The 12,705-nt window shown below is 53.6% G+C and overlaps 2 protein-coding genes across 2 annotated transcripts; both read left to right on the forward strand.

Moving 5' to 3' along the window:
• Positions 1 to 665: 665 nt before the first annotated feature.
• Positions 666 to 3,216, forward strand: AYO20_02908 (hypothetical protein; the record flags this gene model as incomplete). The annotated part of the gene is made up of 3 exons (XM_022641212.1): positions 666 to 1,165; positions 1,452 to 2,567; positions 2,685 to 3,216. The coding sequence occupies 3 exons, from the start codon at positions 666 to 668 to the stop codon at positions 3,214 to 3,216; spliced, it is 2,148 nt and encodes a 715-aa protein (XP_022502743.1).
• Positions 3,217 to 10,658: 7,442 nt separating this feature from the next.
• On the forward strand, positions 10,659 to 12,598 carry AYO20_02909 (hypothetical protein; the record flags this gene model as incomplete). The annotated part of the gene is made up of 2 exons (XM_022641213.1): positions 10,659 to 10,709; positions 12,287 to 12,598. The coding sequence occupies 2 exons, from the start codon at positions 10,659 to 10,661 to the stop codon at positions 12,596 to 12,598; spliced, it is 363 nt and encodes a 120-aa protein (XP_022502744.1).
• Between the last annotated feature and the right edge of the window lie 107 nt (positions 12,599 to 12,705).

The raw sequence follows: 12,705 nt of genomic DNA on the forward strand, positions 1-12,705 counted from the left end.
TCCCATCCTCCCTCACACCGCATACCTCATTCTCATGCAGCATGTCTATCGCTCCTCCAGCTTGCTGCTCGCCTGACTGTGGCTCTTCGACCCGCTTGACAAACCCCTCCTAGGGCCCCGTCCTCATATCTGCGATCCCTTGGTTGACTGGTCCTCAAAATACTGTCCTTTCCAATCTACTGCCCATCCGCCTTGAGAGACAGGGACACGAAATAGTTCCCTTTACTCTACATCCTGTCCTTACCGCCAGACTCTGTTGTAACAACCCTGTACTTTTTGCTCCAACCTACGACATAGACTGCTACATTACTTATACCCTCAAGGGAAGCCACATCCACACACCACCCCCCTGCTATACCATCCATTGGCCAAGCAAGAGGAACCGCGAAGAGTTTAGTCCTCGGATCGTTCAGGATATATCGCCCAAGAGAAGAAGAGGCACCCCATGTGACCGAGCGTCAGGCACATGTGCGTCGAAAGAGTTACACAATCGAACCAAGGTATATATATCGAAGGACGGGGGACCTGCGAGAAGTCGCACACCCCTTCGCCACAAGCAGGTCCAAATCGCCAGAGGGCCGTTCCTTGCAGTATCACGCACAGCTGAGCCTTTGTTGCCTCCCCACCACTTTCTAATGTTGCAGTGGCCCGGAGACAAATAAAACATGGACATCCGCAGGACAGGTGCCGCCGGAATGCGGATACCATTACCACCCTACCGGGACACTGCTGCCACACCGCGATCTACTTCCCGATCCAACTCCCAAACCTCAGAGGACTCTCTTCAACCTCGAGAAGCCATGGTCATTCCTGGTGCACGCTTCAACGACGTCCCTCCACCACTACCTCCCCCGCGATACAACAATGAGTTGGCTCAGGGTGTAGACGTTGCCTGGAAATGGGCCAACGGCGAAACCTTTGAAACACAACGACACCTGGCGCCCATCAAGCCGGGCTCAAGCCTGTACGGTGGCTATTTGGACTCGAGGACCAACTTGGGCCGTGCCCAGGACCCTGACGAGATGGACCTCGACGACGACGACTACACCCGCCGAAGCAGCAATGTCTCGACGGTGAGGTCACCCTCGCACGCCGATATACGCCTGGCGGGTTCAGTGCCCGCCTTGATTCGGAAACCGCCATCTCCAACACTGACGAGTCAGAGGTGAGTCAGCCGTGCGACGTTGAGCCAAGCCCCAAATTTTCAGCCCCTTGCCATATAATTTGGTTTTTTTCCACGTCTTTTCATTCTCTGTCGCGATCGGGTCATACCACAACGTATTGTGCCCGATCAACGACGCTCCACAGACGTGTGCTGCTTGGGCGGATCCCTGCACCATTTTTCTTTTTCCGGTCGTTCGCGCGTGTCATGGGGGCTAAATTGCCGCCCGTGAGCCGTTAGCCGCAAGTGGCAATAGACAAGGGAATGCTGATGAGATATTCTATTTTAGATTGCAAGGGGAAGTGCCGTTGGCACAGCGAAACTTCGACCGCTCGTCGCAAGCATACGACCAAAGGCTTTTGTCCAAGATTGGGAAGTCGAACTCGCCACCGCGGCATCAGCGTTCGGGGTCGACAGAATCCTCATCTTATGGCACGAAACTTTCGCTGCAAACAAAGGATTCAAAAGTCCAATTGTTGTCAGCCAATGAGCTTCCATCGGCCGTCTTTGATCCGGTGTCCAGATGGATCACAAGCCCGGTATCGGCAGGTGTTTCACCTGGATCGCGAGCCGGCTGGCGCGACTACAATATGGATCATCGAAGCCCCTCGATGGACAGCACGAGTAATTCGCTCGTGTTGGATCCCGAATTGTTTCTTCAGCCTCGACCGACCGGCCTGCCCGTGGCGGGCGGCAGCGGCGCCACCCCGGGATTCGACGAGGTGGCCAGTATTGCGAGTCGCTCACATCGCGGCAGTTATGACCAGGGGTTTTTCGCCGAGACAGAATCCGACATTGGCGGCGAGGATGGCAACGCATTCCGCAATCTCAATCTGAGTGACCGACCAGAGCAGCAAGTGGGTCGGCGATCTTCTAAGCAGGGTATGAAGCGGAGAGCAGGATCACCCCCGTCCGATGTGGCTCGGGACGACAAATCCCCGTCACGTGGTACCGCATCAGCAGAGCTGTTCCAAAAGGTCACCACGACCGCGTCTGCACGGTCGCCCGTGTCCAAGTATTATCAGCAGCCAAAGTATGGATCTGTCTCGTCGACCGCGTCGAGCGTGAGGCAAAACTCCTATGCATCGTCTGTGGCTCTTTCAGTGGCCGGCAGTAGCATGACCAGCATATCTTCCTTCGAGCGACAGTCACCGCTGGACCCTGCTTCACAGCCTGCATATATAACCTCGGCCCAGCCTGTTTCGAGCCCTGCCACGTCAATTGCTCCCTCCAGAAAACAGTCGACTCAGTCTCCGCTTGATACAAAACCTCCCTTTTCAAAGTCATCCACACAACCCGTCATGAGCGACTCGAGGCTTCCGCCTGCGACCCGCGTGGGCAATTACTTTATCTGCGACTGTTGCCCCAAAAAGCCCAAAAAATTCGACACAGAGGCAGAGCTCAGGTAAGTTGGACGTTTTCTCGATTTTTGGTCCTGCCCACCACGCACCCCCCACTCACCCTGCTCTCTCATTCTGCCACTCTCCACCCGTGAGCGGTTTTGATGCTGACTACCGTCCAGAGCGCATCAAATGGAGAAGCAGTATACGTGCCAATACTGCAACAACCGCTTCAAGAACAAAAATGAGGCCGAACGTCACCAAAATTCTCTACATCTACGGCGCCATTCTTGGTCGTGTGCGGCTATTACGAGGTATGAGGCCGCGTTTCACCCGTCTTCTTCTCCTTCAGGTGGTGGCGCCTCGACCGATGTGTGCGGCTATTGCGGAGAAGAATTCCCAAATCTCCCTCAGCCGGACTGGGATCGCCGGATCGACCACCTCACCAATGTCCACAAATTTGGCGAGTGCAACCAGTCCAAGAAGTTTTACAGGGCCGATCATTTCAGACAGCATCTCAAGCACAGCCACGCTGGACAGAGTGGGAAATGGACCAACATGCTGGAAAATGTGTGCTTGCGCGAGGAAATTCCCCAAGATCCTATTGGAATCTCACCAAGTGGAAGTGACTCAAGTCCAGGACGAGGACCCAGCGGCCTTTCCGACAGACCCATGGGTGGTGCCACGATTGACGAAGCCCAGGATGAAACTTGACCGGACGACGATTTGGAACCGGGATTCGGTCCTAACAACCCCTCCATTTCTGCAAGGATGGAGAGGCCAGGTTTGAGGGTTGCAACTGATATCTACGGCCGGCGGGAGGACCCGAGGTGCAGGATAGGCATGCTAACCCGCTCGAGAATTCTCTGGCGACCGACAACCCCGCCATCCTTGTGTTGGAGTTTCCTCGCTGGTCTGCCAACAGTCGCCAACGCCTAGTCTTGCAGGAGAGTGCAGAGGATCCAGAATGCCGATCCCAGCTTTACCCTTTGCGCTTCATCCCACTAAAGGTCTCTGGGAAGGGGGGGGTTGGAAATTTGGTCGGATGGCTTGTGCCCGGATCCTCTTCGTCCATGCACTCCTCGCCCTTGCCGTGGACAGGACTTTCGAATCAGAACGGGTCCATTCTTGCAGGCCAATGACGAAGACATGCGCGACGATGTTACGATTTGCTGCCACCCGCGCACTGGAGGCACAAGGGACGAAAGTGCCACCAGGCCAATGGACCTGGCATGTTTTTGGCAGCGCTTTTCTTTGCTGGTGAGGCAGCAAATGGCAGTCTCAATGATACCTTAATTGACGTCAGACTATTAACACGGGATCCCAATCAACGGCACTACCCTGGGAGACTAGCTACGAGCATAGCACTAACTATGCCATTGTATCATGCTTCTGTGTACTCGAGAGAAACCATTTTTACAAGTCGCACACAGAAGACGAATGTGGGGGAGACAAGCCCTTGGGGGGCTCACAAGTCCTTAACCCGACAGTGGAGTACCCAGCCGCCGTTGCGCGCCGGCCAGGACCACCTTTTCCTTTTCCCGCACAACCTCACCGGCTGGCAGGATAAACAGGCAACATGTTTTTCGTATCAGGGATCTTTGTGGCATGTGCAGAGAAGTGGTTGATGGAGACTTATCCATGCCACAGTTTGTGTCCATGGGCGATTAGCAGAAGGTTGGTCACCCTCCAGTCCATTCCGTACCAATGAATACCTACACCTTCGGTGGGCGGCAAAAGCGTACTCGTCATAGCCCATACGCCGTGTCCACAGGCGGCAAACATTTCACCCTGGGCCAGGGATTGCAGAGCCTCGGACCGCCTGTGGGTAACTCCCCCCCTGGTGTGCTGGTCTCAGGCTCGACAATACTAACTGGGCTTGCTTTTTCACCTGTGGCCCAATCCCAAGGAATGTGGAGAACCAGCAGAAGCTCTGGACATTGTTGCTGGCGACTGGGTCAAGGGGATCCCCTTCACACTGTTCTGCCCGAGCAGTACCGACGACTCGACGGGCCTGTGACTATCACGAAATGAGTCGCAAAGCTTGCATTGGACCTATTGCATCATGCCACGCCCCTAAAGAACGAACGAACCAGAAATCGTCGACCTGGACGCCATCTTGCTATCATCCGTGGTGACCAGCGGGACCAGTCATTGGATGTCGCTCACAACTGCTCTCCCTGACCAGTTTGGCCCAAACCCAGAGCGGCAGAGCAGGTTGGAAATTGACAAGCCACAACGCAGACAGCCTGCTGACGACACGGCCTTGTTGACCCCTCATCCGGGCCTCTTAGTGCTTACCGCCCATTCCAGGAGGGGACCTCTTGAAATTGAATCCAGTGTACCTCGTATGGAGTCAATGATTTGAGATCGGATCAACAAACGGCCTGCAAATGGATCGGAGAATGACCAGCATATTGGTTTTTCAGTTAGACCATTCGGACTAGTTGGGTGGTGCGAAGCCCCCAGGGGATTAATTGAAGGATGGGAAGCTCAGAGGCCGCTGGAAGGATTTCCAACCCCCCTCCCTGTGACATGACAGTCCCGGTCTTTTTTTGCTGGAGCACCTTTGTCTCTATGTATGCCAAGGTTCTTTCTCAGTAACGAGCGACCTACCGGGGATTGCGACTTGCAGCGTATCACACCGGATTCTCTCCTCGTCAGCAAAACGATTCGAATCACCGCCGCCCAGAGCTAGCGCTTTCGGTATGGGTATCCGACCACCATAACCATGTGCTAGGGAGAGGGTCCCCCCCCCTCTCCGAAATCCGACCCCCAGGGTTCGCCAAATGGCAATGGAGCGATCCGTGGTCCAGCCACATACGTGACTCGCCTCGACTTCCTTTTCCTGTTTCAGCGGATGAACGGTCCCCTGGGAAAGGCGGTGGAAACACAGTTTGCCGGCTTGACGGAAGGGGATGTCACGGAGAGAAACAAGTGAACTGTCCCAGTCCATCTGCAGGCTGCAATGTAACATGATGAAATCAAAAGGGCACCAGGGACCATTACAGATAGACAAGAGAGACGACCAGGACGACTGAGGCGAATAAAGGGGAACCCCAAAGCGATACAACCACGGGACAAAAGTGCCAGGTTGAATATTCTGCAGGCATACAAGGCTCTCAAGTGGCAGCATTGACCAGGGCCTGTGACCTGCGGGATTATACCCGTGCACACGCATTCCTGGACTCTGTATGTCAGTTGACTGGGATCTCTAGGGTCGCATGTTGACCGTATTGTATCCCGGCCAGAGACCAGGACAAGTCAATCCGGAACACGACGAGAAAATGACACTACCTATTCCCTTCTGGTCGATTTTTCAGTCTTTTGTTTCCATTGAGCATTTTCCTTTTTGCGGTCTAGGAGCACGTCTCTCGTCATTTCTCGGTTTTGCGACTGGCCGTCCCCTTGGATCAAAGGGACGGGTCGGTCATGGCAGGAAGTGGGAGTGTACCTCTAGCCTACTTGGCTGCACGGGGTACAAAGAGGCGGTCTTGCTTGGACTAAGTACCCTGCTTGTACCCTAGCAGACTCTTTTCATCATCAGGCGTCTTAATGTCCCGGGTCGACGGCGGTCCAGGCCTCTCCAGCGCTTCATTCTCTTCGTCCTTGTTCCGGTCTAACGCAGAAAGGGTATATCGCCCGATAGAGGGAGGGAAGTAGACGCCCGATGGATTCAACGACAGCGTCGATCTGGTCTGTCCTGACCTCAATCAAGATGTCCTAGCCGGCTGGCGTGATGTTGGTGCTGTCGAGGGTGTGGTGGGTGATGTCTGTCTTGACTCCTCACGACTCAACCTGGTGAAGATCATCAGTGGAAACGAAGAAAGACAGCTCGAGGATTAGCCATCAAGGCCATTCTGGGGGTTGGAACAAGAAGCGTAACCCTTTTCAACGCCGTCGAGTTTGTGCCAACTTCCCTTTCCAGCAGTTCACCCAGCAACCCCCAACTGTTGCTGAGGTCATCCAAGGCATATCAACCTGGTCATGCATTGCGCCGGTCGAGTTCTGACCTCTAGCCTACGGCATCGGCCCGACGATCAAGCCATGAATAATGAATGATGTGATTGACATGGCGCGAAGCAAGTCCAGCAGAAGAAAAGGCCGTCCTTGGGTCATGTGTCATTGGCCCTCGTCGACACCTCTGGATTGAGATGGCAGATGCGGCTCATCCTGCGTCCTGCAATCTGCACTCTGGCATGAGTGACCAGATCCCACATGCATTTGCGATTCTGATGCAGACCCTGCTGGACCAATACCCTCCTTCTGGCCGTGATCTGTTCGGGAAGGAGACACAGAGGGCTACCAAAGGGGCTCATGTCGCCATTCGGGTAGTCGTGGCATCAAGTGTGCCGGTGTCTCTGCACACGGCCTCAACTGGCACTTTTGCTGCCACCTCACTGACACGACTAGACAACACTGCAGGACTACCGGGCAAATCAGCCTAGTCCACGAATCCCACGTGTCTGGGACCCTTTTGATAGCCATTGCGGCCGCCAATGAAAGAGGGCGCCATTGAACTCCCCGGAATACGGACCCCCCTGTGGCAATGAATGACTTGGTTCCGGACGACCGCAGTTTCCATCTCCTGCCGCCAGCGGGTAATTCCTGTACCAAGCTTTGATCCTACTCTGGGGTGTTGCGTGGGTCCGATATCACCTGCCCGGCCAGTCGGTCTTGAGTTGCTTTTGGTTTGTCGTCAGTGCGAGAAGGACGGCGAGGCGGAGGTACAGACGTCGTATTATTGCTACGTCAATTGGCGGAGGCGAAACAAACCACACGGGGGACGAGAGGGTCGAGCAGTGGCGACGCAGTCGAGCCTGATTGAGCAATGGGCCAGCATGTCGATGTTGACCATGGCGCATACTTATTCATTTGGCAACTGTTTGAATCAAGGGGTTCAAGGTATGTGACATTAGTGGGTTTCACGTCCCCTGTACGAGAGGATGCCTTGCGTCTCGCACAAGGAGGGCGCTCTTGTTACGCAGCTCAGTCCATTTATCATTCGACGGACGGGGGAAGTTATGGCGCATGCCGACAGAGAAGCGACGCGTCGACAAATCGGCTGAGGTCTCTGACAGTCTTGGTTTGCGGTTGAAGTTCGGAGTGTCACGCGTGCGAGTTATTAAGCAGGAGTATGTTTGTCAAGCAGCCAGTAACGAATAAGCAAGCTCATAGTAGTGCACCATTGTGTATATGAGTATGTGAGCGTATACTCTTTTCTACGATTATACAGGTGTGGACGTCGTGGTGTCAACGATTCACTTTTTCTTCGGACCCTCTGTGAAGAATGAGTACGAGTACGCGTCTGAGGAGCAAGGGGTTCGACCGTTTTCTGACGTGAGCGTGAGCGTGAGCGTGCATATGAGTATGAGTTGTGAGGCACGAGGCGTTACATATTTGTGTACATACGACTCAGCCGAGGCAGCATCGGTGCGTCTGTGCCTTAGTGTATATATCTATTTGATTCGTAGAGGGTCGAGGCAAGGCAAGGCAAGGCTTGGTGCTGCAAGGCGCGTCTCGGCGCGTCTCAGCCTGATGGTCATCATCAACTCGTACGGAGTATTTCATATCCACCCATTTTTGGAATATATTGAGTACCACGGAGTAGAGAATATTGAAGTATATTACCCACCTACCTACCCACAATCCTCGTATACAGAGTATTCGGTCCAAGGGAACCCCTCCCGCCCTTCCTCTCGGCGACCGGAACGGCGAGGCGACGAGGCGAGGCGGCGGGCCTCTCCATGGATTAATCCACGTTGTACCTTGCACGTTGCACCTTGTTCTTTTGTCCGGGTTCGGGTGCGGGTGCGGGTCCGGGGTGAGAGAGAGAGAGAGAGAGCGAGTGAGCGAGTGAGAATGGGTGAGAGTGATGGATTGCATGTGTCTTGGTCTTTGCCGTGTACTTTTTGACCGTGGCTGTGAACCGCGTTCACTGATTCAAGGACAAGGACTAGAACAAAGTCAAGGTGATCCCTGCGATGACGATGATGTTCCCGCTGGTGATGGTTCATGGTTCGGACCTTGGTGACCTGGCTCTGTCGAATGATGACGGCAGCCCATACTAGTAATCGTGACCCTTGACTACACGACGAGTTCATGACGAGGGAGCCGGAGTAGGAGCAGGAATAGGAGCAACGACAGCAATAATGGACGCAAGTAAGAAATGAAGGGTTTTTTACTTTCTAGTCCATTTTCCTTTTTCGAGTTGTCTGACCTAATGGTATGTACCGACAAGGCTCTGGATCCGCGGTGAGAAAAGGGGGCCGGAAAGGATTTGAAATGACTGGTCGGCGGCTGAAACCGGGCATGGAAGTTGACAGATTGACGGTGATATCTTCTGTCGACAAGATCGTCATTTCAACTCATTTCTCCTTCTCCAAGCTGATGGGACAATCTTGGAATGTTTGGAGCGTTTGTTCCCCTTGTCGACCTACTCGCCACGTTACATTCATACATGACAATGTCTGTATGATGACACTTTTTTTCTATCCCAAATCCTCGTCGTCCTTCCAAAAAAAAAACACTTCTTACCACTGTGTAAGCAGAGCAGGAACAGTCTCATGCTGTCGGACATGCATGCATGTGTCCTTTCTCCTCCCTGACTTGACGCCCCTGGGCGCTCGCCGGAAGCCGAATTCCCTCATCCTCATCCTCAGCTCAGCATCCTCCGCCGGCTGCATGGCTGGTCGTCATCAAAAGCAAGTCCCCAAACGGCATATGTTCTTGCCAGCGCCCGCCTAGCTCGGAGGATCGTACTCGCAATGAACTCCTCCCGCAGAGCACCCATACACTCACTCGCCCGCCCGGACATTCACTGCCTCGCCTTATGGCCTTATGGGGCACCAGCCCGGACACCGGCACGTTGAACCACGTCCCTACGGAGTACCGACTAGAAATCATTTGCGGGCTCTGTTGTTGCATGCAGAAGCGAAACAGCCCTCCCCAGTCGTTGCCTCTGTCTTCGCCTGGCGACCACGCGGATACTATCCCTGCAGACCCAACTCTGTGTGGGGCGCGAGTCGAGCAAATGCGGTAGGTCTCCTCATTCTCGATTTGGGATTTTTATAAACTGCTCATGCGTGCCACGCCCTGTGAGCAAAATGGTGGCGAGCAGAGGATGGCACGGTGGCAACATCGGGTTTTCTTCGGGTGGTCGTATTCTCAACGTTACTCAGAAGAGTCGTTGGACCGTTTCCAAAAGGACTGGGCATTGTGGACTATTGGACATGATGGCTATACCTTGTACTCGGTACTGTGTACGAGTACGAGTTGAATGATCAAACCGTGGCCCACACCAAGGATGAAAGCAAGGTCGGAACAATCAAGGATATAGCCGGTTGACAGTGAAACAAGTCCACGATGCTGAGAAATGAGCCCATTTTCCACAAAGGGAAATTGCCAGCCTTGCAAGTTTGCCGCCAGGCCCAGACGTTGCATGAACCGACGCTGGCTAAGGACGTCGACTCCTCTAGAATCCTCGGCCCCCAGTGGAATTGAGCACAATTGCCCTCTTGGCGAACTCCGACACCTCTGTGCGACCCTGCTTCTTGGTACCGAGCCTGGAGACCAAATCCTTTCTCCCTCTTTCGAAGTCAGACATTGGTACGGCTGGGTCACAAAGTTTGGGAATCTACAATTGCAAACGCCAACTGGACGTTCGCTTCGTTGGATTCAACCATCATCCTGGCCGGCCCCCGGGAATTAACCTTGAATACTTACAAGATCCTGGATAACCTCGTTTGCATCGTGAACCGCGAGGCCTGATGAACTGTTGGAGGGTCGACGTTTCAAATCAACCCACTTCCCGTGGGTGACCCAGTCTTGTCCACGGTCAGAACTTGAACCGGGGCGACTTGGACCCGACAACATGGGCCCTCGTAGGCACAAGGCGACGGCTTCGTCGAACTACCTCCTCTTGCGTGATCGGTACGCCTACGGTCAGCTCGGTTGGACGCATCGTTACAATCTTGGAATGGAATATGTGGCCCCAGTCCTATCGCCGGTCCTCGAATGGCAATCCTTCCGCACTGTTGTGTCTGGTTTGACATCTTGACGCGACTTTGCTCTTGACTTGCCCCTTTGGAGAGTGGTTCTCGCTAACATTCGACCACAATGTCGCACCTCATTCACGTGCAGGTTCGTCGCCCACCATGTCGCATGACTCGACCGGCCGACCGACGTTTCCTCCGGATGGTCGCAACGTATGGACTTTCGGCAGTGCATCACGCGTGTGATATGGACCTGTGATGTCTACCTGTGCCCATGTCAAGCATGAAACGTGGATGCTACAGAAAACGAACCAAGACAAACAAATACATCCCAGTCGAGCGGAGACCTACTAACATACTCGTACCCACATAGGAGGTCTCGTTGTCCATTTGCAGCCCCTCGGGAGGATGGCTTATCCCCTCGGGATCTAGCCAAGCAAGACTTCTTGCGTATCAATACGTGAATCTTTGATTCTGATGAAAAGACATTGACAGGGCACCGCCCGACACTTCTTGTACGCCAAGACGACAAGTTTTTGTAGTCCACTATCTCCGTATACGGGTCAGTAGCAGACTCTCTGGCCTGCCTACCGAGTACTGTGTTTCAATCGTCGAATAGTACGGGACGCCTGATTATTGCCAGTTCTGACTATTATGATATGTAGCGCGCGCCGTGGGTATTCCGAAAGGGTGATCGGACAAGCCGAAATGTCTGGAGAGGGACGATAACTGTTTGATGCGGAAATTATCATTGCACATCTTGAATTGTCTCATCTCATCTCATCTCATATCCTTACTCCTCAACCAGGCCTCTTTACGCGATGGGAAATTAAAAGAGGTTGTTCGTCTTACGGGACAGGCGTCCGAGTACCTACCTCGTACGGATACTACCTCCAGAGGTAGGTAGGTCGGTAAGTAGGGAAGGTCAAAAGCGAGATGGCCAGGATTTCCAAACTAGACCTGGTTTTTTTTTTGGGCGTTTAAGAGCATGAGTGCGAGAATGTAGTCAGTGCATAATTTGGGTGGTTGCATGGTAACCCTCGATCCTAGTTCTGAGCTCGAAGTCGAGGTCGAAGGAGAAGTCGGGTCGAGGAAAAAGAGAAGAAGGGAGGGTTGGTCGTGATGGTGATGGTGATGGTGGTGGTTGTAATGGCCAAGATGAATGTACGACATGAATTGAGATGTGCGTGTCCGCAGCCAAAAAAGAAACCATGTACCTCGTATTATTTACTACTCTCTACGTTAGACACCAAGAAAACATCCAACATTCATCATCCATCATCCAGCAATCGACCACTCAAACAACACCCATCCATCAACCTGTCACTTTCACCCTCCACTCTCCCCTATCCCTTGACGGCGGCGCGATCGGACTCGTACCATCTCCTGTACCAGTACCAGGACCGAGTACATACCCATTCCCCCACCACTACCTCGACCTCCGCCACCGCCTCCGCAGAGCCAATAACAACAAGACACAACGAGAAAAATGCAAGTCGCAGCCTTCCTATCAGATCTCAAGTCCCTGAGCGTGTGTGTAAGTGTGGTGGTCCACGTCTCAAAATTCACGTTTTCGCACTTTTCAAGTCATTAATACCCAGTGGGTACAAACTTGTATTGGGCCACCGTAGCTACGCGGCTACGCGGCTACGCAGCTACACCTCCATGGCCAACTCGACTCTAGACCAAGTACCGAGTACCGAGTACCAAGTACCTACCTGATTGACTAAATGATCGAGTGACTGACCGACGAACCCAACCAACTAACTAACTCGTGTCCACCCCGACAGTCCCACGAAGCGGCCCTCGCCCTCGTCAAGCCACCTACAACCACCACCACCACCACCACCACAACAAGACCAACCGATGACGGGACCCCTCAGTCCTCGTCAACCACGTCGGACGAAACAAGTGGGCAACCAGCGCGGCCTCCACCATCAAAAGACCAAGACGATCAGGACCTGCACCGTGCAGACGAACTCGTCTCGCTCTACTACGACGTCAAGGTGAAATTCACCGAGAGAGGCCCCGATCCTGACTTTGTCCAAGCGGGCAGGGAGGTCGATCAGGTCCTGGCGGACTTGTCCAGATCAGACCGATAGTCTTGATCCTCCATGACGATCAATAGAGTCCAATTTGCGCCAGATAATGACGAGCTACAGACGCAAAATATGAACCACAGCAACCTCTTTTAGTGGGAGTTTAATGA

The sequence above is a fragment of the Fonsecaea nubica genome (genome assembly GCF_001646965.1).
Source record: "Fonsecaea nubica strain CBS 269.64 chromosome Unknown Scaff13, whole genome shotgun sequence".
Classification (NCBI taxonomy): domain Eukaryota; kingdom Fungi; phylum Ascomycota; class Eurotiomycetes; order Chaetothyriales; family Herpotrichiellaceae; genus Fonsecaea; species Fonsecaea nubica.